Source organism: Nematolebias whitei, chromosome 18 (genome assembly GCF_014905685.2).
Source record: "Nematolebias whitei isolate Nwh7 chromosome 18, NemWhi1, whole genome shotgun sequence".
NCBI classification, from domain to species: domain Eukaryota; kingdom Metazoa; phylum Chordata; class Actinopteri; order Cyprinodontiformes; family Rivulidae; genus Nematolebias; species Nematolebias whitei.
Genome location: NC_056515.1, coordinates 26,611,199 through 26,629,880, shown reverse-complemented (window position 1 = coordinate 26,629,880; position 18,682 = coordinate 26,611,199). Strand labels below are relative to the sequence as shown.

At 37.3% G+C, this 18,682-nt stretch overlaps 1 protein-coding gene across 1 annotated transcript in view; it reads right to left on the bottom strand.

The window, feature by feature from the left end:
* Window positions 1-179: 179 nt before the first annotated feature.
* The window catches only part of LOC119424522 (astrotactin-2), a 320,640-nt gene continuing 302,137 nt past the window's right edge, over window positions 180-18,682 (bottom strand). The window contains exons 20-22 of the mRNA XM_037692008.1: window positions 3,796-3,896; window positions 3,104-3,287; window positions 180-417 (exon numbers count right to left, since the gene is read on the bottom strand). Coding sequence (XP_037547936.1) covers window positions 180-417; window positions 3,104-3,287; window positions 3,796-3,896 — 523 coding nt within the window. The remainder of the gene's footprint in view (window positions 418-3,103; window positions 3,288-3,795; window positions 3,897-18,682) is intronic.

Here is an 18,682-nt window from a genome sequence, read left to right as displayed (position 1 = left end):
CACGCAAAAACAACGTTTTTTGGTAGCTTCAACACGATGTCCAGCGAGTTTTAAAGTTCTCCATTTACGCCTCTCTTGGTTTTTAAAATGCACCAGTCACATGAGAGACACTTGATGCAGAGAAGAAGTTTATCAATCATTGATGTCATTTTGCAGGAAAGCACTGCTGATTTCATCTCTCATCGAAGTTTGGTGTTGCTGTAAGTGTTGCGTTGCACAGAAACGAGCTTTTCCATGCATGAGGTGCGACTGTCATGTAAAGAGCTATGCCACGTGCTGCTGGGAGGTCGACTCTCTTCGCTCCGGCAGTAGATATAAGCCATGGTGTCTGTGCGGCTTTGAATATGGGTGCTGCGGAGGAGGGACCGGCAATACAGGCTGATGGTCTCCACCCTTCGAAGTATTAAACTGGCTTTTCTATTGGAGAGAAAGCAAAGATGTCAGTTCATTCAAACATGTCACAGTTTCACAATAAAATCTCTTTTGTTATTATTTTTTTTTCACCTCTGCCCCCAATTTTAACTTCACATGAGTGTTCACTGGCAGATGTGGTTCTGCTTCCAGAGGCAAAATGCATTAGTTTGGGGCAAAAATTAAATATGTTATACACAGAATCTTCCTACATATCATTTTTTTTAATTTTAGAATTTTATTTTTTGTATTTTATTTTTAAAAGTTCTGTTTCCATGCCTTAAAAGACTGCCTGTCTGCTGCCTGTCTATTCTAATACAATTAGATAATAATAATACATAAATAAATAAATCACAAAACATGTATATTTGTTTCTTTTAATACTTTTGGCAGTTTCAATCCCCTGTAAATGGAAAGTAGAGAATAATTAATTCTATTACTTTTGTCAAACTGATGATCCCAGACAGATGTTACTTTGTAAACTGAACAAAAGTAATCTGCATGGGACAACAGAAGTCCTTAATACCACCAATAAAATGTTGTGAATGCAAATTCATATCAAACTACAAGATATTACAGATAAAAAAAACAAGTGATTCACAAGCTACAACATCTGTTAAATGCATCAGTTGTCGATTATGCTTTTAGTCTATTAACGTGGAAGTAAACCAGCAGAAGAATGAAAATGTTGGATGTCTGTTAACCACAATTCAAGTAACTGAAACGTTGTGTTTTTTGTCATTCTGACAGGACTGCCAGTCTGGATCAAAAACAGAACATGCACATATTCAGGCAGTCGTTCTCTTTAACACAACACCAGAGGCAGCTGTCAGGATAAGTGAAACAAACTTTTTTTGTCTCTGGCTCTTAAGTCTGGAGCTGAGCTTTACTACATCTAAGATCTATATGTCAAATGTAGAGAATTTATAAAGGATAACACACAAACACACTACACCAATATAAATAAACACGTTATTTGTGCTAGGATTGTAAGTTCATGTGGAGATTTAGGATGGCAAAAACAGAAAGAAATGCTAAATTCCATTTATTTTGAAAAGTAGCCGAGCATCAACATCTGTCTTTAGTTAAAGCAAACAGTACAGGCATCCTTTTCACTTATTTGCTAAAATGGGTGGGAGGGTGTGTGGGACTTATACTTATAATTTTGCTAAACTCTTCCATCTGAAACAACAGAATGCCAGTTTAAAATTATTTAATATGACTGATGACAAGCAAAAACATCGCCAGGATATTAAAGAGCAAAAACTGAAGATGAGTATTTTGAAGCACAATTTATAGGAAACTCTGCTTAACTGAATTCTGAATAAGTGTTTAAACGGAATTTCCAGACAGCAATTAAAAAGAAGTTCAGGAAGACTGGTGTGGAAATAGGTGTTCATCATAAAATAAAATAAATTAATTAAAAAACATTGACTATGTACCACAGCATGTGTAAATCACAATATAGGTATTTAGCTGTAACAATGGTGGACGTGTGGGGGTATCATGGGATTCTCAACTCCTGCAGGAGAGCTGATTGTGCTTACGTTTCTCTTGGCCATTCCTTATACCTTTTAAAAGGCACCACCAAAGGAGACTTCTTGTAAATTACCGCAACGAGGCTAAGCCCTGCCAACTTGAGGCAGTAAATAATCCACACTCGCTCATCCAAATGCCACCCCCCCCCCCCCCCCGCATGATTTCACCTTCTTGAAGTTGCCCACACACATACAACTACACACCATCCAACAAGTCTAATCCATATTCCCACTTTCCAATGGCCAACTTGTGTCTCCCACCCCCGTCGCCAATCAGAGAGAAGCATAAACTTCCTACAGACCAAAATCATTCCTCAATTATTATATTATTTATAGCTTGAAAGAATGCTTCCAGGCAGTGGGGGTGGACAAACCAAAACATTGGGCTGTAACTTAAGATTTTGTGTTGCTATCATCAGCGCTGGAGCAACTCACACAGACTCACACGCATAGATGTTTTTGTTCGAAACATTTGTTTTAAATCACTGTTTATGCTTCCTTCTTCAAAGTTGTATTTGTCAGTCGGCCTCTATTTGTTCTCACAGTGTTGTAATGTCTCAGTCTGCTCAAACTATCAATAAGGGTGTCCCTGTTCGGGAGGTCATGGGTGATGGGATGTTGGGGTGTTATATTATGATTACAGATTAGCTTTTTTTATGAGAAAGGAGAGGAAATGGACTTGGAAGTTAAGTTAGTGTTAGCTGAGTATCACATTTACTATTTGGCTTGGCTGTCAAATCCTGTTTTGGCATTGCCATGGTGATGTGTGGAGCGACTGTTACCCCAGAGTCTTAATGGTGACCTTGCCCTTCCAGAAGAAGTAGTTTTGGAACTGTGAGCATTGCACAATAGTGCTCCTGGACAATTGCAAGGAAAGCGATGCCAAGAGGAATGGGTGAATGATTTGAATCTGGCAGCAAGTTAAGTCAGATTTGTCTGTTATGTAAGAAACCTCAAGGTGAGGACTACAGAACATAAACAACTCAATGTCGTCCAACATGACAGAAAGGCTTAGTTAAATATCATCATATTAAGGAAAAAAATACAACATTGTCCAAAAAAAGAGCTCAACTTGAACCCATCACATTCTTAGGTAGTTGTAAATATACCACAGAATTTAAGCTCCTTCTACAGAAGGGATGCTGCTTCCTCACCTGGGGCCCAGCTCGTCTTCACTACGCCACACGAAGTCTCCAAACTTCTCATAGTGGGAATCGTAGTGATGCTGGACTCTATAAAGCATCGGAGGAGGAATTTCCATCAGCATATTGTAGGCCATCTGCTGTTCCTTTCCACTGGTGTAGCCATTGTACAAGTTGTACACCCTGTCTGCTATTTCTGTCAGGAAGAAAAGGTAGAAAGAAGAGAGGTACAGAGAGATAAAAATAACTCTTTAGAATGCAGTTACTTTTTATTAAGCTGTGTTATAGGAATGCCTTAAAGTTAGTGTTCAAACAAACTGACTAATGCTCTAAAATTAAATCTTCAAAAGGTAAAAAATGTGACGTTCTAGGTGCCATGCCTGTAGATCTTATTCTCTGTATATTATAGGATACAGCTGGAGCATAAAAAAACATTTTTTTGTTACATTCCTGTAACCGTGTGCAAGTGTGTAGTAAAGAGGAGAATAATAAAACATTGTTTTGGAAATGCACACTGCATGAATTGGATTGTTCACAGAATAAGAAGATTACAGAAATTTGCAAAAACTTGCGAGAGTATGCGTTCAGGAAAGTATATAAATTGTGGCAATGTGAAACGATATCAGGATTAAGGAAGCAGGTGGTAATTAATCCTAAAACATGAAAACAAAAACACATGCTGGACTGATAAGAGGGACAGGTACCTTCAGCACGACTGTCATCCACCACTGGACAGGATGTGCGCACGGAGACAAAGCTTGACTCAGTATGACTACCTCGGTTATCCACTGCATGCAGGGTGAACCTAAAAATGACCCAAAAATATTATATTTGTGAATCAAGTTATTAATCCAACTGGACAAGTAAAATAGGCTAATGAAAATAATTTAATAGAAGCAAATCATTTAAAGCTTCTTTTTTAATCACTTCAAGAAAGCCCCATTTTCAGACACGACATATTCCAAATTATTAATTAAGACAGTGGAAGTCAGGTATTCAGACATAGGTAAAGTTAATTTGTTAATTATATTCAATCAGGTTTGTAAAGGGGACAAACACAAACATGTTGCTCAGTTAAAATGAGCTTTTCAAACAGAGCTGGGCAGAAAATCATTTATCATAAAGTCTTCATTACTTAAAAAAAAATTAACAACAAATCAACTTTATATTCAAATTTACATTGTTCACATCATCAAAATATTTGGAAAATGGTTTTAAGAGTTACATAATTCATGAGAAATATGTCTTGCATTAAGATTACTGTTTGTTCAAATGTGACAGTGGCGTAGCTACTAGTGGTGGCTGGCCAATAGAGGGCGTTAGGGTGCCACCCCACCACTCACACCACTCACTATATTACCTTGAAGATATAAAAAATTGATAAAAATTAAATAATAAAATAAAAATATTTTAAAATATATTTACATATATTTTTTAGTTGTGCAACATAAATATTTTATAGTTAACGATGAGTAAAGTTCTTTCTTTCAAAAACGTTGTCTCTGATTGATGACGTATTTCCACCCTGGGGGCACAAGAATCTTTGCCCATAGGCTCGTTAAAAGTTGTACATGCGCTGTTAGCTACTCTTCATTACAAGATACAGGACTATTCTGGGCGCTCCTCTCCTGCGCCCAGAGTATGGCACACTGTACGGATCGTGCTTCCGGTCCTGGAACAGATTTTTTTTCGGTCCTGGAACAGATTTTTTTGGGGGGTCCCGGAACAGATTGTGCAGTGACACTCACAACCAGGCTATGTTGCAAGTAGGCTTTAAGCCATTGAAAACCCTTTATCTAATGCCTATGTTGCCATTTCTGACTGATATGTCTCTCAACTTTTAGATGTGTTTGTGAAAAAACATTCAGCTGACTGTGTATTCTAAAAGTGGGAACTGGTGAAATTGTTTGTTTGTTTGTTTGTTTGTTTCTGGAGCTAGCATGCTAGTGCTAGCCTTCAGGTTATTGTATTGGTCTCTGTGCTAAATCAGTGCTATTGTATTGCTACATTTATTTGAATGTGCTCATAGAAAAAAACAATTATCAAACATTAATACTTAATCCATCCATCCATCCATTATCTTTTACCCGCTTCTTCCATTTTGGGTCACGGGGGTCGCCGGTGCCCATGTCCGACAATCACTGTGCAAGGGGCGGGGTACACCCTGAACGGGTCACAAATCCATCACAGACATAAAATTTTTGTATACTAAATGTCACACTGGTATTGTTTTACTATTTCTGAACATCTGCATCTGCATCTGGATAATGATATATATGACTATTTTGGAGTTATACCCCCCCCCCCCCCAATGAAAACTCCATCAGCCACCATTGATAACCACATAAATATGCATGTATTATGTTCTTATTTTTAATATTTTACCTTGTTTCACAGTATAGAGATTTTACAGATTTATTGTTTTATACACTACTTGTTTGATTGCATTTTTATTCTAGTTTTATTGTTGTCTGTCTAAGGTCTCCCTTGTAAATTAGTCCTGGTGGATCAATGCGAGTAACTTGTATAAATGAAAATTGAATTCAATGGAAAAAATATATATCTTGTAAACAATGGGTGATAATTTAATCATGTTGAAATGATTTCACCAACACAACAATAGCAAATGTAAAGGGAATAAAGGCAGAATCTGGCATGACTCTAAGAACTTCACAAGGACGAAGTCTGTCTCTCTGCAAATGTCAAACCTCTGGATGTTTTGGGTTGCATGATAGACTTCAGAACTACTAAGTACCTGATAAGATACCACAGCAAACAGTTCAAGACATTCCAAGAGGGGATGAGGCACCCAGAAAAAACACAGCACATCTTAAGTAATGTAGGACCACACAGCAAAGAACAGCAAACAAATGACCTTTACATGTCCTTTTGAAAATGTCAATCTGTCTATTTCTGATTATGAAAAAGTACAAGGAGGAACTGACCATCCTGAATCTAAAAAAGAAAAAAAGTAATATGGAGGAAGAGAGGGGGTTGGTTGCTGCTAATCTTATTGATGTTGTTGCAGTTGTTTGTTGCTCGTGTCTGATGGTTGCACTTAACATGTCACTGTTGCTCAAATTTATTTTGTATTTTTTTTTACATACACAACATCAAATGTCACTTTCAGATTGATAATCTTTCCCATCACTCTGTTGACACGTCAGCTTCATGTCTGATAAAATTTCTGGTCACTTTCTGTTAAAGTCATCAAGCCTAGCATTATTGTCTGAACAGTCTTTTACACTTTCATCACAATAAATCTAAATTGTATGCAGTTGCATCAACATTGGCTGATGAATTTACACAATAAACAAAAGTGCAAAGTGAATGACTTTGAATCTCTTTGCTAACCAATTCTATTGAATTAGGAGAAAAAAATAAACTATATACTGATGGACATTAAAAAATGGGAGATAAAATTGTGTTTCATCACTCTTATTTTTAATTTTTTGAAACTATTTGCATAAGCTGAAACAGTTAACATGTTTTGCCATGCCTTTTTTAATTGAATGAGAGTATTCTTGCCAACACCCTTTCACTAGTAGCTTTCTGTGCACATGCTCTGGCTTTAAAGTGTTATTGTCAAATGTGTGTGTGTCAAATAGTGGCACTAGATGCATTTTTACTCTTTTTTTTAATTATTTAATCTGTCTTAACTGTAAAGCACTTTGGTCAGCTTTTGTTGTTTTTATGTGCTATATAAATAAATTGACATTGACATTGACAAGCACATAATGTTCACCAACTCTTGTTTTCCAAGTCCAGTTTTTGGTGATTTTACTTCATCGAAAACAGGTTAAATATGCATGAAGTGTTAAAAAAAATTTAAAAAATTCCACAATACACTAAATTTTTGTAACCGTTTAGAAGAGAACAAACGTTAAACTATACCCCTAGTTTGACTAATTCTGTTTAGGTGTACAGTAAAGGACTTTTGTACAAGTGCTTGTACAAAACTTCTAATATTGTCAACTAGTTCCCATTACATGATGCCATAAATATTGAGCAATTTGTGGTAAAGATTGGGCTGTAGATTGGGCGAAAGGCTCATGTTTTGGTCCACATTAACTGTTTTTCCTACTCTCGGAGAAGTTTTGAAAAAGTGAATTAAGTATTGAGAAATATTTATAACCGGTAAAGAAAAACTGTAAGCTTTCAGCAGTATTTCCAAAGAGTAACCACTGTAAAAACATCAGAATGACAAAAAAGAGGAAACCACAAAACAAAGTGAGACAAAATGAGCAACTCCTATGGCATTCCAATCCTGCAAACCTTTTGAAATACAGAAAAATAAAGAAATTATGATATTATTGTTTATGCAAAAGCCACTTTGCCCCCTACAACCATCCACATTTAATGTCTTTTGCAATGTGCTCCAATGGTGTTGAATGATTGTTTTGCTTGTAACGTGACCTGTTTGGGCATTGTTCACATACTTTGTCTGGTCTTGTTATTCAGTGGGGTGGATGTGGTATTCCCCAAGAACCTCAAGAAAGACTTGCAGGCCTTGCTGACTCCTCTGCCCGGCAAAACAATGCCAGCATGTCATAGTCGCACTGTTTAAATTACACAGCCACATAACGTGCAGATAAATGCAGTGAGGTGGGAGAGAAGAGCGAAGCAACAATACAATGCGACAGAGCTGTTATTTGGTAATTTGTCTAGTTCTGTTAGGAGTTAGGCTCATATTATGTCGGATTGCTTTAAAGGGTGGCATCTAAAGACTTGTTTTCTTTTACTTCTCCCATGTGGTGAATATGGTATTTATAACAGACCAAGAAAATTGTTGTGAGTCAGGAGATTAGGCTCTCAGAAACAAAACTTGGAAATCGAAAGGCCTAGCATTCCTTAAATCATTGCCCGCTGACTTCTATGTTCGAGTTTCAAATTAACATACTCTCATGTTTGTTTGTTTTTCCATTTACCCTTTATTTATACAGGTACTCTCATTGAGCCACGAGAACTCATTTTCAAAAGAGACCTGTTTAGGGAGCAGATGGGGGGTTAAGGGCCTTGCTCATGGGCCCAGGGTGGGGCGAATGAGGATGGGGGCAAGTGTGGGTGCTTCACCTACCCCACCCACAATTTTTTTGATGCTGATCCGGTTGTCCATCTGAAGTTTAACACAACTTTTTAAAACTATTTCAACTGGCTGGTCAGTGGACGCGCGCGGCCGATGATCCGGTTGTTCATTTGAAGCTTAACACAACTTTTTTTTTTTTTTTACCTGATACCTGACCTGACACACATCAGTAGGTTTCACTGTGCTGGCTTTGCAGAGTGAGTTCTCCCATTTTTAGCTTTTGTTTAATACTTTCCAGCTCCCTTATGTCGCTTGTTGTGGGTCAATTGCAAATACTCAGATGTGTGATAAGAGCAAAGGGTGGGCGGGGCCACATGCACAATTGTTACGCAATGCACCAGCACTACTCTTTCTTTTCACAGTCTGATTAACTTCTGCACTCTTTATTTCTTTCTCATCCTCATCATATAAACTTACTGCCTCTTCCTCAACAAGTAGATTAACACAATTTTACATCATGCATTTTTATTTAGTTTTCTTTGTGCTGTTTGATTCGTAAAACTGCATCAAACGCACAAGATCAACCCAGCCCGCCCGTCAAGCACATGATTTTGGCCCGACCTGGTCCATATTTTGGGTCAGGTCGGGCTGGGGGCTTGGGCCAAAAATCACAGCTCAAGGTCATCGTGACTCAATGGGACTATTTGTATTAATAAAGGTAAAAAAAATCTGACCAATGAAATTACTGAACAGGTCACATTGGACCAATGAAACTTTGAATTACCATAAACCAAATGCACCCTCACTAAATTCTTCAGATTAGTTATTTTGTGCTTCAAGCACACACCCTGATCATGGAAAACACAAAGAAATATCCTGATGCATGCTCGACAAAGAAATGCTTTATTTCCTGACTTGCACTCAAGAAAGACGATCGTTCTTCTTCCCTCTCCTGCCTTCCTCCTGCTTTTGCTCTTTGTCCAGTGTAACAGAGCCTCTCTTTACACATCTTCCACATCTTAAATTATTATAGATCTGGTCAGCTGGTCTCTCAACGCAATTGATAACATTTTCTTGACTAAAAGACAGGGTGCCTCATGCCCGGAAGGGACACATGCAGCTGGATATATCATGGATTCTTGGGGTGTGTGGAAGATGATGTGCCTGATTGTATTGTCCGTTGAGGACTGTGAAGACGCACACATAATGGGATTTATAACAGGGTTTTTGCTTTTTGGAATCGGCAAATACCTTGGATATCGACTAATTAGGAAGACGTCTGCAGCAGTTTTGGCAATGGTTAAGCTGCCTGCCTTAAATGCGCTTCATGGAAGCAGCAGCCCATGTACACTTCTGTCTACCATTCAGACGGCTGTATGGAACGTATTTTCGCTGTACTGTGCAATGACAATAAAATTGATTCTGATTCTGATATGATGACGTTTTCAAGTTAAAGGTGATCAAGCTGGCTGTTGAAGGAAATAAAAGCTGCTGCACATAAGCTTGGCATTTCCTGGTAGGCTACTACTGTATTTATTTATTTATTTTAACCAGCTACTGTCACGATCCTCGAGGTAGGAACCCAATTGCAGGGAGGCGAGGCGAGGCAGGAGTTCAAAATAAAAATAATTTATTTTTAAATAACAAAACAAAAGGCTGTCGGTGCAGCAAAAACCCACTTTGGCAGACAGGATCAGAAACTAGGCAGAGCAGATCATCAGATGGACAAAAAACCGACAAGACAGAGGAGGACTGAGAAATCTGTGAACACAGAACAATGACCGGACAAGGAGTGAAGGAGAGAAAGGCTTTTTATGAGGCAGAGGGAGAGTGAGTAATGAGAGCACCTGGGCAGGTGGCTGATGAGGGACAGGTGCGAATGATAAAGACTGAGTGGAGAGGCAGACTGAGGAGTGAGTGGAAAATAACAGAATCAGATAAACAGAAAATCACACACAGAGCAGAATAACAAAAACATAAAGAGCAGACAGAGACAGAACCTGTCAAACAGAACTCAGAATGTAATTAAAGTGACACATTTACAAAGCACCTTGAAAAGGAAGGAAATGATTTAGTTTGTGGGATAACAGGACCAGATACACAAAAACAGAAAACACACAAGGAGCAGAGGCTTAGGCAGATGGGGGGGCAGCGGGGGCCGCTGACCGTGACAGCTACGTTACAGGTGCTGTTTTTTAAAAAAAAAAAACATTTAATGCATGTACTTTGTAGTTGTGTAGGTTACTGGTACGCATTTAATTAAAAGTTTAAAAGATCTTTCTGTATAAATATCTCATGTTACAATGTAGAAACCCGCAGATTATAGACAAACACAACCTATATATGTGCACAATTGTATTTTTAAAATGCATTTAGTGGTCGAGGCATATTTTCGGGTGCGCTCAATAGTCTGGAAATTACGGTATTCTCAGCTCCTACCACTGTAATTTTAGGTCAGTATCTGTAAAATTGACAGAGTAATAGCAATTATTGTGTTTTTAAGGTCAGTTGGCTATGGCAGCCATCTTGAATTGGGTTGAGTCCAAAAGTTAATCAGCTGTAGATTCACACCCAGGGATTACTTTCTGTAAGTTTCTATAACTTTGTCTTAAGACTCTTGAGATATTTTGGAATACAGAAAAAAAACATAATTATTGACTTTCATTTTTAAGTGGCAGGTGATATTTGCAGATAAAATGTGCACACATGTTCATTGCAAACTTTTAAAATTATTGGCGTGAGTATCCATGACAATGTTTTTCATTTATGCAGCATAAAGTAGCAGTAAAATGGTATGAATGAACAGAGTCTGAGCCCATAATAGACACTCAGCAATTATAAACATTGCTTAAGAAACAAAAGATGCAGCCACAGTTTGGCCTGAAATGAGATTGTCAAATCATCAAGTAAAGGAGCTGGCACGACACACAACCACTATGACCACCCACTCACAGAGCAAGATACACTTTCCTTTGTCTCTTTAATTTTTCCTATCTACATTCCTTGCATGTACTGTAGCCCAGCACCGTCTATTTCCGTTCTCTGATTTAGGGTCTTTAACATAGACTCCAAGTCTGACTGGCTGCACATGCCTCCTTTAGAAATGATTTGGTTTGTACACAGCACAACGCAGAAGGAATGAGAGAAAGCGGTGGCATGTCGAGAGCAGTCAAGACGGTTGGGGATGCCTTTTCCATTACATCAGCATTTGGACACACATCAGTTGAGCCTGTCCACAAATCAATCAAAGCTACAGAGCTGATTATCTCTGCCTAAAGAATTCTCAGCTTACTCCTCATGGATGTAAAATCCTCCAATTTAAGTTGAATTACACTGCTGAAAATAAATCCTAAATAAAATTGATTAGCTTTTCATTATAATTTAGAAACAAAAACACAGAAACGCCAAGTGATGATTGAGCGTACTCAACTTGAAACAGCAGTAAAACGTAAGAATGACTACAATTCATTAAAGGTCATTCCTTTTAAAGATTTCTAGAAACTCAAATTTTCAGAAATAAACATTGTTTCTGCAATACTTACACTCAGCGTAGCTTCTTTTGTGTGGCAAATGTTCTAAACACACCAATACTGTATCTGAATGGGCTGCCATATATTTTTTAATTGCAAAAGAGCTTTAGAAATGCATTAAAATCATATGTTAGTGAAAAAAATCATTTATTACAGAGGGCAAGTCTGTTTCCAATCCTACAAGTGTTTGAAGTCAAGTAGATCACACAAAAACTTCACATCTTTCTGACTTTTATGTGTGCTTTTTTATATATGCACATGGAATTCACTGATCAACAATTCACATGGACATTCATTGACAAGCAGCAGGGAGTGTTTCAAATAATTTGGGACTACAGTGTAGCTTCATTTAGGTACACAGAAAAAAGCTGAGGGGAGGAAATGGAGATGGAGAGTGAGGCCAAGCAGTCAGAGATTTTATCAATAACCATAAAAAACCATGTTTTTTATTTAAATGCATGCTAGTTTTTTTTTTTTACTTTTACTATGTCTTTTGTAAAGAGTACAACAAGTACACAAAGTTGTCCTTAACCATTAGTTATTTATAATTAAGTAATTGTTTTTTACTTAAAAATTACAAGACAATTTACTTAATTATCCTAAGCTTTAGTAAGCTGTTTTGCGTAAACCATTTGTGTATAGTTATGCATGCATGCAAACAGATTTATAGATATTTGTGTAACAGTTGAGGTCAGATGAAGGACAACAGTTTGCTCGTAGACTGCAGTTGAAGGTTGACCCGTGTCTGACTCGAGACTGCAGGCTCCAGCTGGAGTAATTTTGATTTAGTAGCTGAGGATGGGTAAATTCAGACAGATGTAGCTGGCACACTAACAAAGAAAAAAAAAAACAATACACAGACGAAAGAAATGCAGTCACGTAAGGGATTTAGGAAAAAGAGGTAAAGGTAAAGGAATTTACAAAAAGCACTTTGTCTGATGAGGTGTTTGAAGGTCTGGAGCGATTAGAAGCAGCAGAGAGGAAGCAGGAAGTTGTGGGGCATTTGGGCCTGCAACATTTCTGTAAGGACACAAACTCTGCGCCTGTTTACATTTGTTGCTACAAAACTGTTTTGAATTTGTTTCGGGTGACTTGACTGCATGTGGTCTATTCTGTTAGACTGCAGTTGGGTTTAATTTGGAGACTATAATGCAACAAAATGCAAACATTGAACCAAACAGGAACTCCCCCAACGCCCTATATTCCCCTTTGATTAATAAAATACTGCATTTTATTAAGAAGGATTCAACAATTTGATAAAACTTTTAGCTAAAAATAAAAATCAGTACCTTCAGAATATTCCCAAGGATTGCTGTTTAATTATGTGTAATCAGCGGGCAGCTGAGCAGAACTTCTGTTTTACCCCGAGACGTTGCAGTTTGTGTGAGGTCACTTCAGTTCAGCAGGAGGTTCTTTAGTAAGGATCAGGACGAACTGCTGTTCAGACTGCTAAAGTTAAAAACAAGGGGTCCAGACCAACTCCAAAGGTGGTTTGAGTAAAAAAAAAAAAAAAAAAACATTTTCAATGCCCATTGAGACTCTTCATACATTTTAATAGCTAAAAATGGAATTTAGAGACACATGTGAACAGGGTCCGAGAAAGCATAAGGACAAAGTTTGAAAATGGTAAATGGACTGTACTTATATAGTACCTTTCTATCTTATCAAGAGATACACTACAATCATGCCCTCTGAGCATCCCTGAAGCATCCTTACATTTCTATGCTGATGACACGTTTGTTTACATGCTGACGTTTGGCGTAATGTTTTTATGCTTTTAGTGCTTAGTGTATATTTAGTTGATGCTTTTCTTAGTTCATATCTTAGATCTTATTGCTTCTTTTTACATTTTATTGTTGGATGTAACTGGGACTCTGTGTAGGGCCGATCCACTTTTTTCACTTCCAATCCGATACCGATATCTGGTGACCCAGGATCGGCCAATACCGATCGGATACATAGAAACGGTGCTGAATTATCGATATCATCATCATCATTGATTTTATATGAGGCTATAATAATCTCCTCTCAAGTACAATTTGTACAAATATACGCATGCATGTCCAAAAAGGCAACTTGAGGTAAGTGTTATTAATGTTGGATAAGTTTCAAAGTTAGAATTAAATTCTGCTGACACAAAACATATTTGTTTTTATTCCTAGCTTTAAAGTGGATATTAAAGTGATTAATTTAAGTGATTGTTTAAAGTTATTTTATTATTACTTATTACTCTGGGTTCATGAGACACTCCTCCGTTCAGGAAATCCATTCCATAGTTTGAAGCCAACATGCATCATGGATCGGAAATCTCTGCAGGTTGGATCGGAAAATGGATCGGTCACATTGTCACGATACCCGATCCAGAAGTTTTTCAGATATCGGTACCGATACCGATATTGATATAGGATCAGTGCATCTCTAACCCCGTGTACATAATTTTGTTTCACCACATGTACCACATGGTGTGCGAATGACAAATAAAGAACCTTGAATCTTTGAATCCTTGAATTCTAAATGTCGAGCTAAAACAGTTGCTAAGGTGTTCCAGCGTTTGCAATCTGCTTTTGATATCATCCAGTCAGATTTGTTCTGTCTTAAACTTGTCATAAATGTTGACAAAACCAAAGGGATGCTTTTTTCAAACTGGAAGTCGGTCCCAGCAGTTCTTCCTTTGATTTTATCCTTGAATGGTGTCCCCATTGAGTTTGTCGATTCCTACAATTATTTAGATATCTTGATTTGCATCTCTCTTATAAGCTCCATATGGAAACCAAGTAAGGAAACAGAAAGTGAAATTGGGTTTCTTTTTCATATATAGACTCTGTTTAACTCTGAATGCTAGGAAACGCCTTGTAACTCTGATGTTCCTTCCCTCCGTTGACTACGGTGACATTACTTACATGAACGCCCCCACAAGCACCCTGCAGATGTTGGACGCTGTCTATCATGGAGCACTAAGATTCATAACTGGCTGTGATTATCGTACCCATCACTGCACCCTGTATTCACTGGTTAACTGGTCATCATTAACGTCACGTAGACTCTCTCACTGGTACATTTTCATCTTTAAATCACTTCTTGGTCTGCTGCCTTCATACATGTCCTCCTACATGTCTCTGTGTGAGTGCAGCTACAGCGTGCGCTCTCAGGACATTATTACCTGCAGTGTTCCCTCAGTGAGGACTGAACTAGGCAAAAGGGCCTTCTTCTACTCCGCTCCTGTTTCCTGGAATATCTTGCAAAAAGATCTAAAGCTCTCGACCTTGACCTCTCTAAGTGGCTTTAAGAATCTGTTGGGACTCCTGGCAAGGACCAATGCAGACATGTTCCTGTTTTTAGTTTTCTACACCGCCCTACAATCTAGTTGTTTTTTGTTACATTTTCTTTTAAATACCATTTTCTTTTCACTTGTTAAACAAAAAAAAATCTCAATTTGTACGCATCCTTTATGATTGTCTATCATTGTTTTTGTTGTCCACTGTTGTCATCACTTTTTGTTAAAATCAGGTCTCTCTTGTAAATGAATCCCCGAGGCTCAATGGGATTACCCTTTATAAATAAAGGTTGAATGAATTTACCCATTCATACAGCACTCTACTAGATCTCTACAAAGAATAATCAGTGCTTTATCACATTCATACACTGATGGGACACACATGGGAGGCAACAAGGGGTTCAGTGTCTTGCTCAAGGACACTGCGGCATGTGACGGCTGATGAAATTGAGCCCTCAACTCTAGCATTGGAGGACAACTGCTCTAATCACTCAGTTGCATCCGCTTTGTGGAGAAAAGTAGGGGGGCACCACCAAAAACTTTTAAGCGCTATGCTTTATTATTGCAATTAGTTTGAACAGTAAACATATAAGATCTTCTTTCTCATTGTTTTCTTTTGTAGTTTGTAACAAATGAGTTTTTTTTTTTTTCAAATACTTTTACTTGCATACAACTACGTCTAGAAAGGAATTACATTTTTAAAGGAGTGTTTGGTTTATTTTTATAGAAGAAGAAAAAAAACAGTTATGCAAAACATTTCCCAATTTCCCAATTTTTATTACTTCCAATCTTTTATTAACCTACTCATCAAATTAAAAAAACAAAAGTAAAATGTCGTACTTAATAGGTTGTAGTGCATAAAATGTTATCTCCAGTAACTTGAATATTCTCATACTTTATCTATGAAGCGCATTGGAAACTTGACAGAGCTTTTTAGTTTGCCGTGGAACATTAGCACCACAGCAGCCTGCTGTAGTGATCAAATAAAAAAGGGGAGGCCACTCAAGGTCTTATCAGACCTTTGATTAAAACAAATGGCGTTGGCTGCAAACAGATGGCTTCTTAGACATAATTCTGACGCAAGATCTGCTCTTATCAAAGAAAAACAACACTGGAGAATGCCTAAACACAGATAGATGTGTCAGAAATTAGGTCCATGTTGCAGGTTTTCACAAATGAAAAGCTCTTGAACATGAAGTTCATCTCCCACAATTGATAAAGAGATGTTTAAGGAAACAGAAAATTGTTGCTTTTAAATTAAGCAGTCTGTGACCTAACTGCACTAAAACCTGCTTTGATTAGTAAAAAATCTTCAGTGTTAATAATTTCAATAGGTAAAAAATGGAAACCTCAAACTCAAGACATTCTATGATGCAACATAATATACAAATAAAATATGTTACCTATTGAACAGTCATACCTGTGTGATTATGATGCAGTCACATCAATGAGTTTGTCAGCGCAGGTATCCATCTATCATTTCTTCATTTACAAAAATTGACAGTCCTCAAGTAAAAGTAATAAAATGATTTTATCGCACAAGATAAACATAACGCTCAGTCTTCCTCCTTTCAATCCTGACATATCTTATATGGAAATTATTGCTTTGCGTCCTGTTAATTAAGAGTCTTTTTTGTTTAAACACAATTAATTTTGACCCAAATAATGCACATAAATAAAAAAAACAAGAATCAGTCACACATCAAAATAAATAAATAACTTTAAAAAAAAATCTAGTTTTATTTATTTATTTTTTCTTGTGGGAGATTTTGGTTAGAGGAATGTTCATGTAGATATTAGAAACTAAAACCAGATGTGTGGAGAGCAGAACGTATGAGTGAAAGCCATAAAGGAGCACTAAATAAACACAACCAAAAAGAAGGAAGAACAAAAACAGCAAGTGTAAAACCTACAAAAACTAAAAGTAAAAAACAAAACATTGGAAGACTACAAAAAGATGAAACGTATGACTAAAATGAAAATTATTAAAATGGAAACTTTACTTTTGTGCATGACGTGTGGAGAGCTTTTATTTAATTTGTTCCCATTGCAATCAACAAAAGTACCTTCACTACCCTAATACTATGATTTCCACTACATAAGTCAACTCTGTCAAGAAATGTATGCGCCGTTTGTTAATTTATTTATTTTTATATCGGGGTTGCAGGCCCACGTGCACAACAGGGAAAACGTGATGAGGGTTTTAACAAAACTTTCATTCCTGCAGTCTCTTGTGGAGAGGCATTGAAGACGTTCCCAAGCAAATCAAGGTCGGCGTACAGCAGGACACCGTGGAACAAAACTTAAGACGACAGGCAGGACGGAGTAAGTGTGACACACGAAAGTGTGTTTGGTGCGTCCAGTAGTAGCCACAACAACATCTGGGTTCTGTCTGCCTGTCCCAATGTTGGTAGTTGAACTTAATTTCAAGATGCAGAGGGAACAAATAGTGCCCGTAGAAAGCACAGATCACATTTCAACCCATACCTCCATCTTCCCCCAAAATAAAAAAAATAGCTAAATAGATACTTGTGCTTTAAATGTTTGTTGGTGGTCTGAGACAAGCTGAGTAGTTGCGACATTTTGGAGTTTGTAATTTTTTTTTAAAGTACAAAATATTATAAAGGACAAAAAATAATTATGTTAGCTTATAATATTCTTCTATAACATCACTGATGGACAATCAGCTTTCTTCACTTCAGTGGTCACCAAGAAAAAAAGGTTATTCCAGCAGTCTCCAACATTAGATTTCTGTTGTACTTTGGAAAATTATATATTTATCAAAAGCCATACCACAAGCCTGAGAGCTTGAAGGTTCAGTAACTCAGCTGTTCCTTGGACTGCACTCTTGTTGACAGAGATCTCTGAGATTGTTCTTGGGATTTGTTGATACCACTTTTCTAGTATGGGTATTGCAATCATTACCAAACCAATAATCAGCAAGAAGGGAAAAATATCTAAAGCTGACGACTTCTTTACTACTACTGTAAATGAATGAACGGTAAGAACAACTGTAAGCACAGTGTGACAACGTATTACAATATGTTATGAGGACATTACACGCTGTGGTTAAATTGTTTTTTGGCTTTAAGAAAATCTTTCCCTTATAAAGAACCCTTCTGTATTCTCTAAAACCTCTGACCAAAGAGAACATTAAGGAACGGAAGCATCTACCACATTGAGACTAAGTATGCTTTCCTGCTTAACTAAACCCAGCTGTTGGTCAGGAGAAGGTACAAAAACTCACTCTCGTGAAACAAAATAAATTTTTCAGTAGAACGTGTAGACAACCAGGGAAGGATGTGGTACTATTGATACTTCCTTATTGATTTTCAGGTATGGGCAAAAAAGACCACAACATAACATTTAAGAAATGCCCTGTAATATTCATATATGGTAAATGGACTGTACTTATATAGCACCGTTTTATCTTGTCAAAATACTCAAAGCACTTTACACTACAATCTGTGCTCTCACTTACCCATTCACACAGCACTCTACTAGATCACTACAAAGCTAATTGAATATATCATTCTAAAGAGACCAATCAGAGCTTTATCACATTCATACCCACATCGGAGGCAATGAGGGGTTAAGTGTCTTGCCCAGGGACACTTCAGCATGTGGTGGAATCGAACCCCCAACTCTCAAACTGGATGATGACTGCTCTAACCACTCAGTCACAGCCTCCCTTATGTATATATAACTATAACTATATAACTATATAACTATATATATATAAAACTATATATATATAAAAC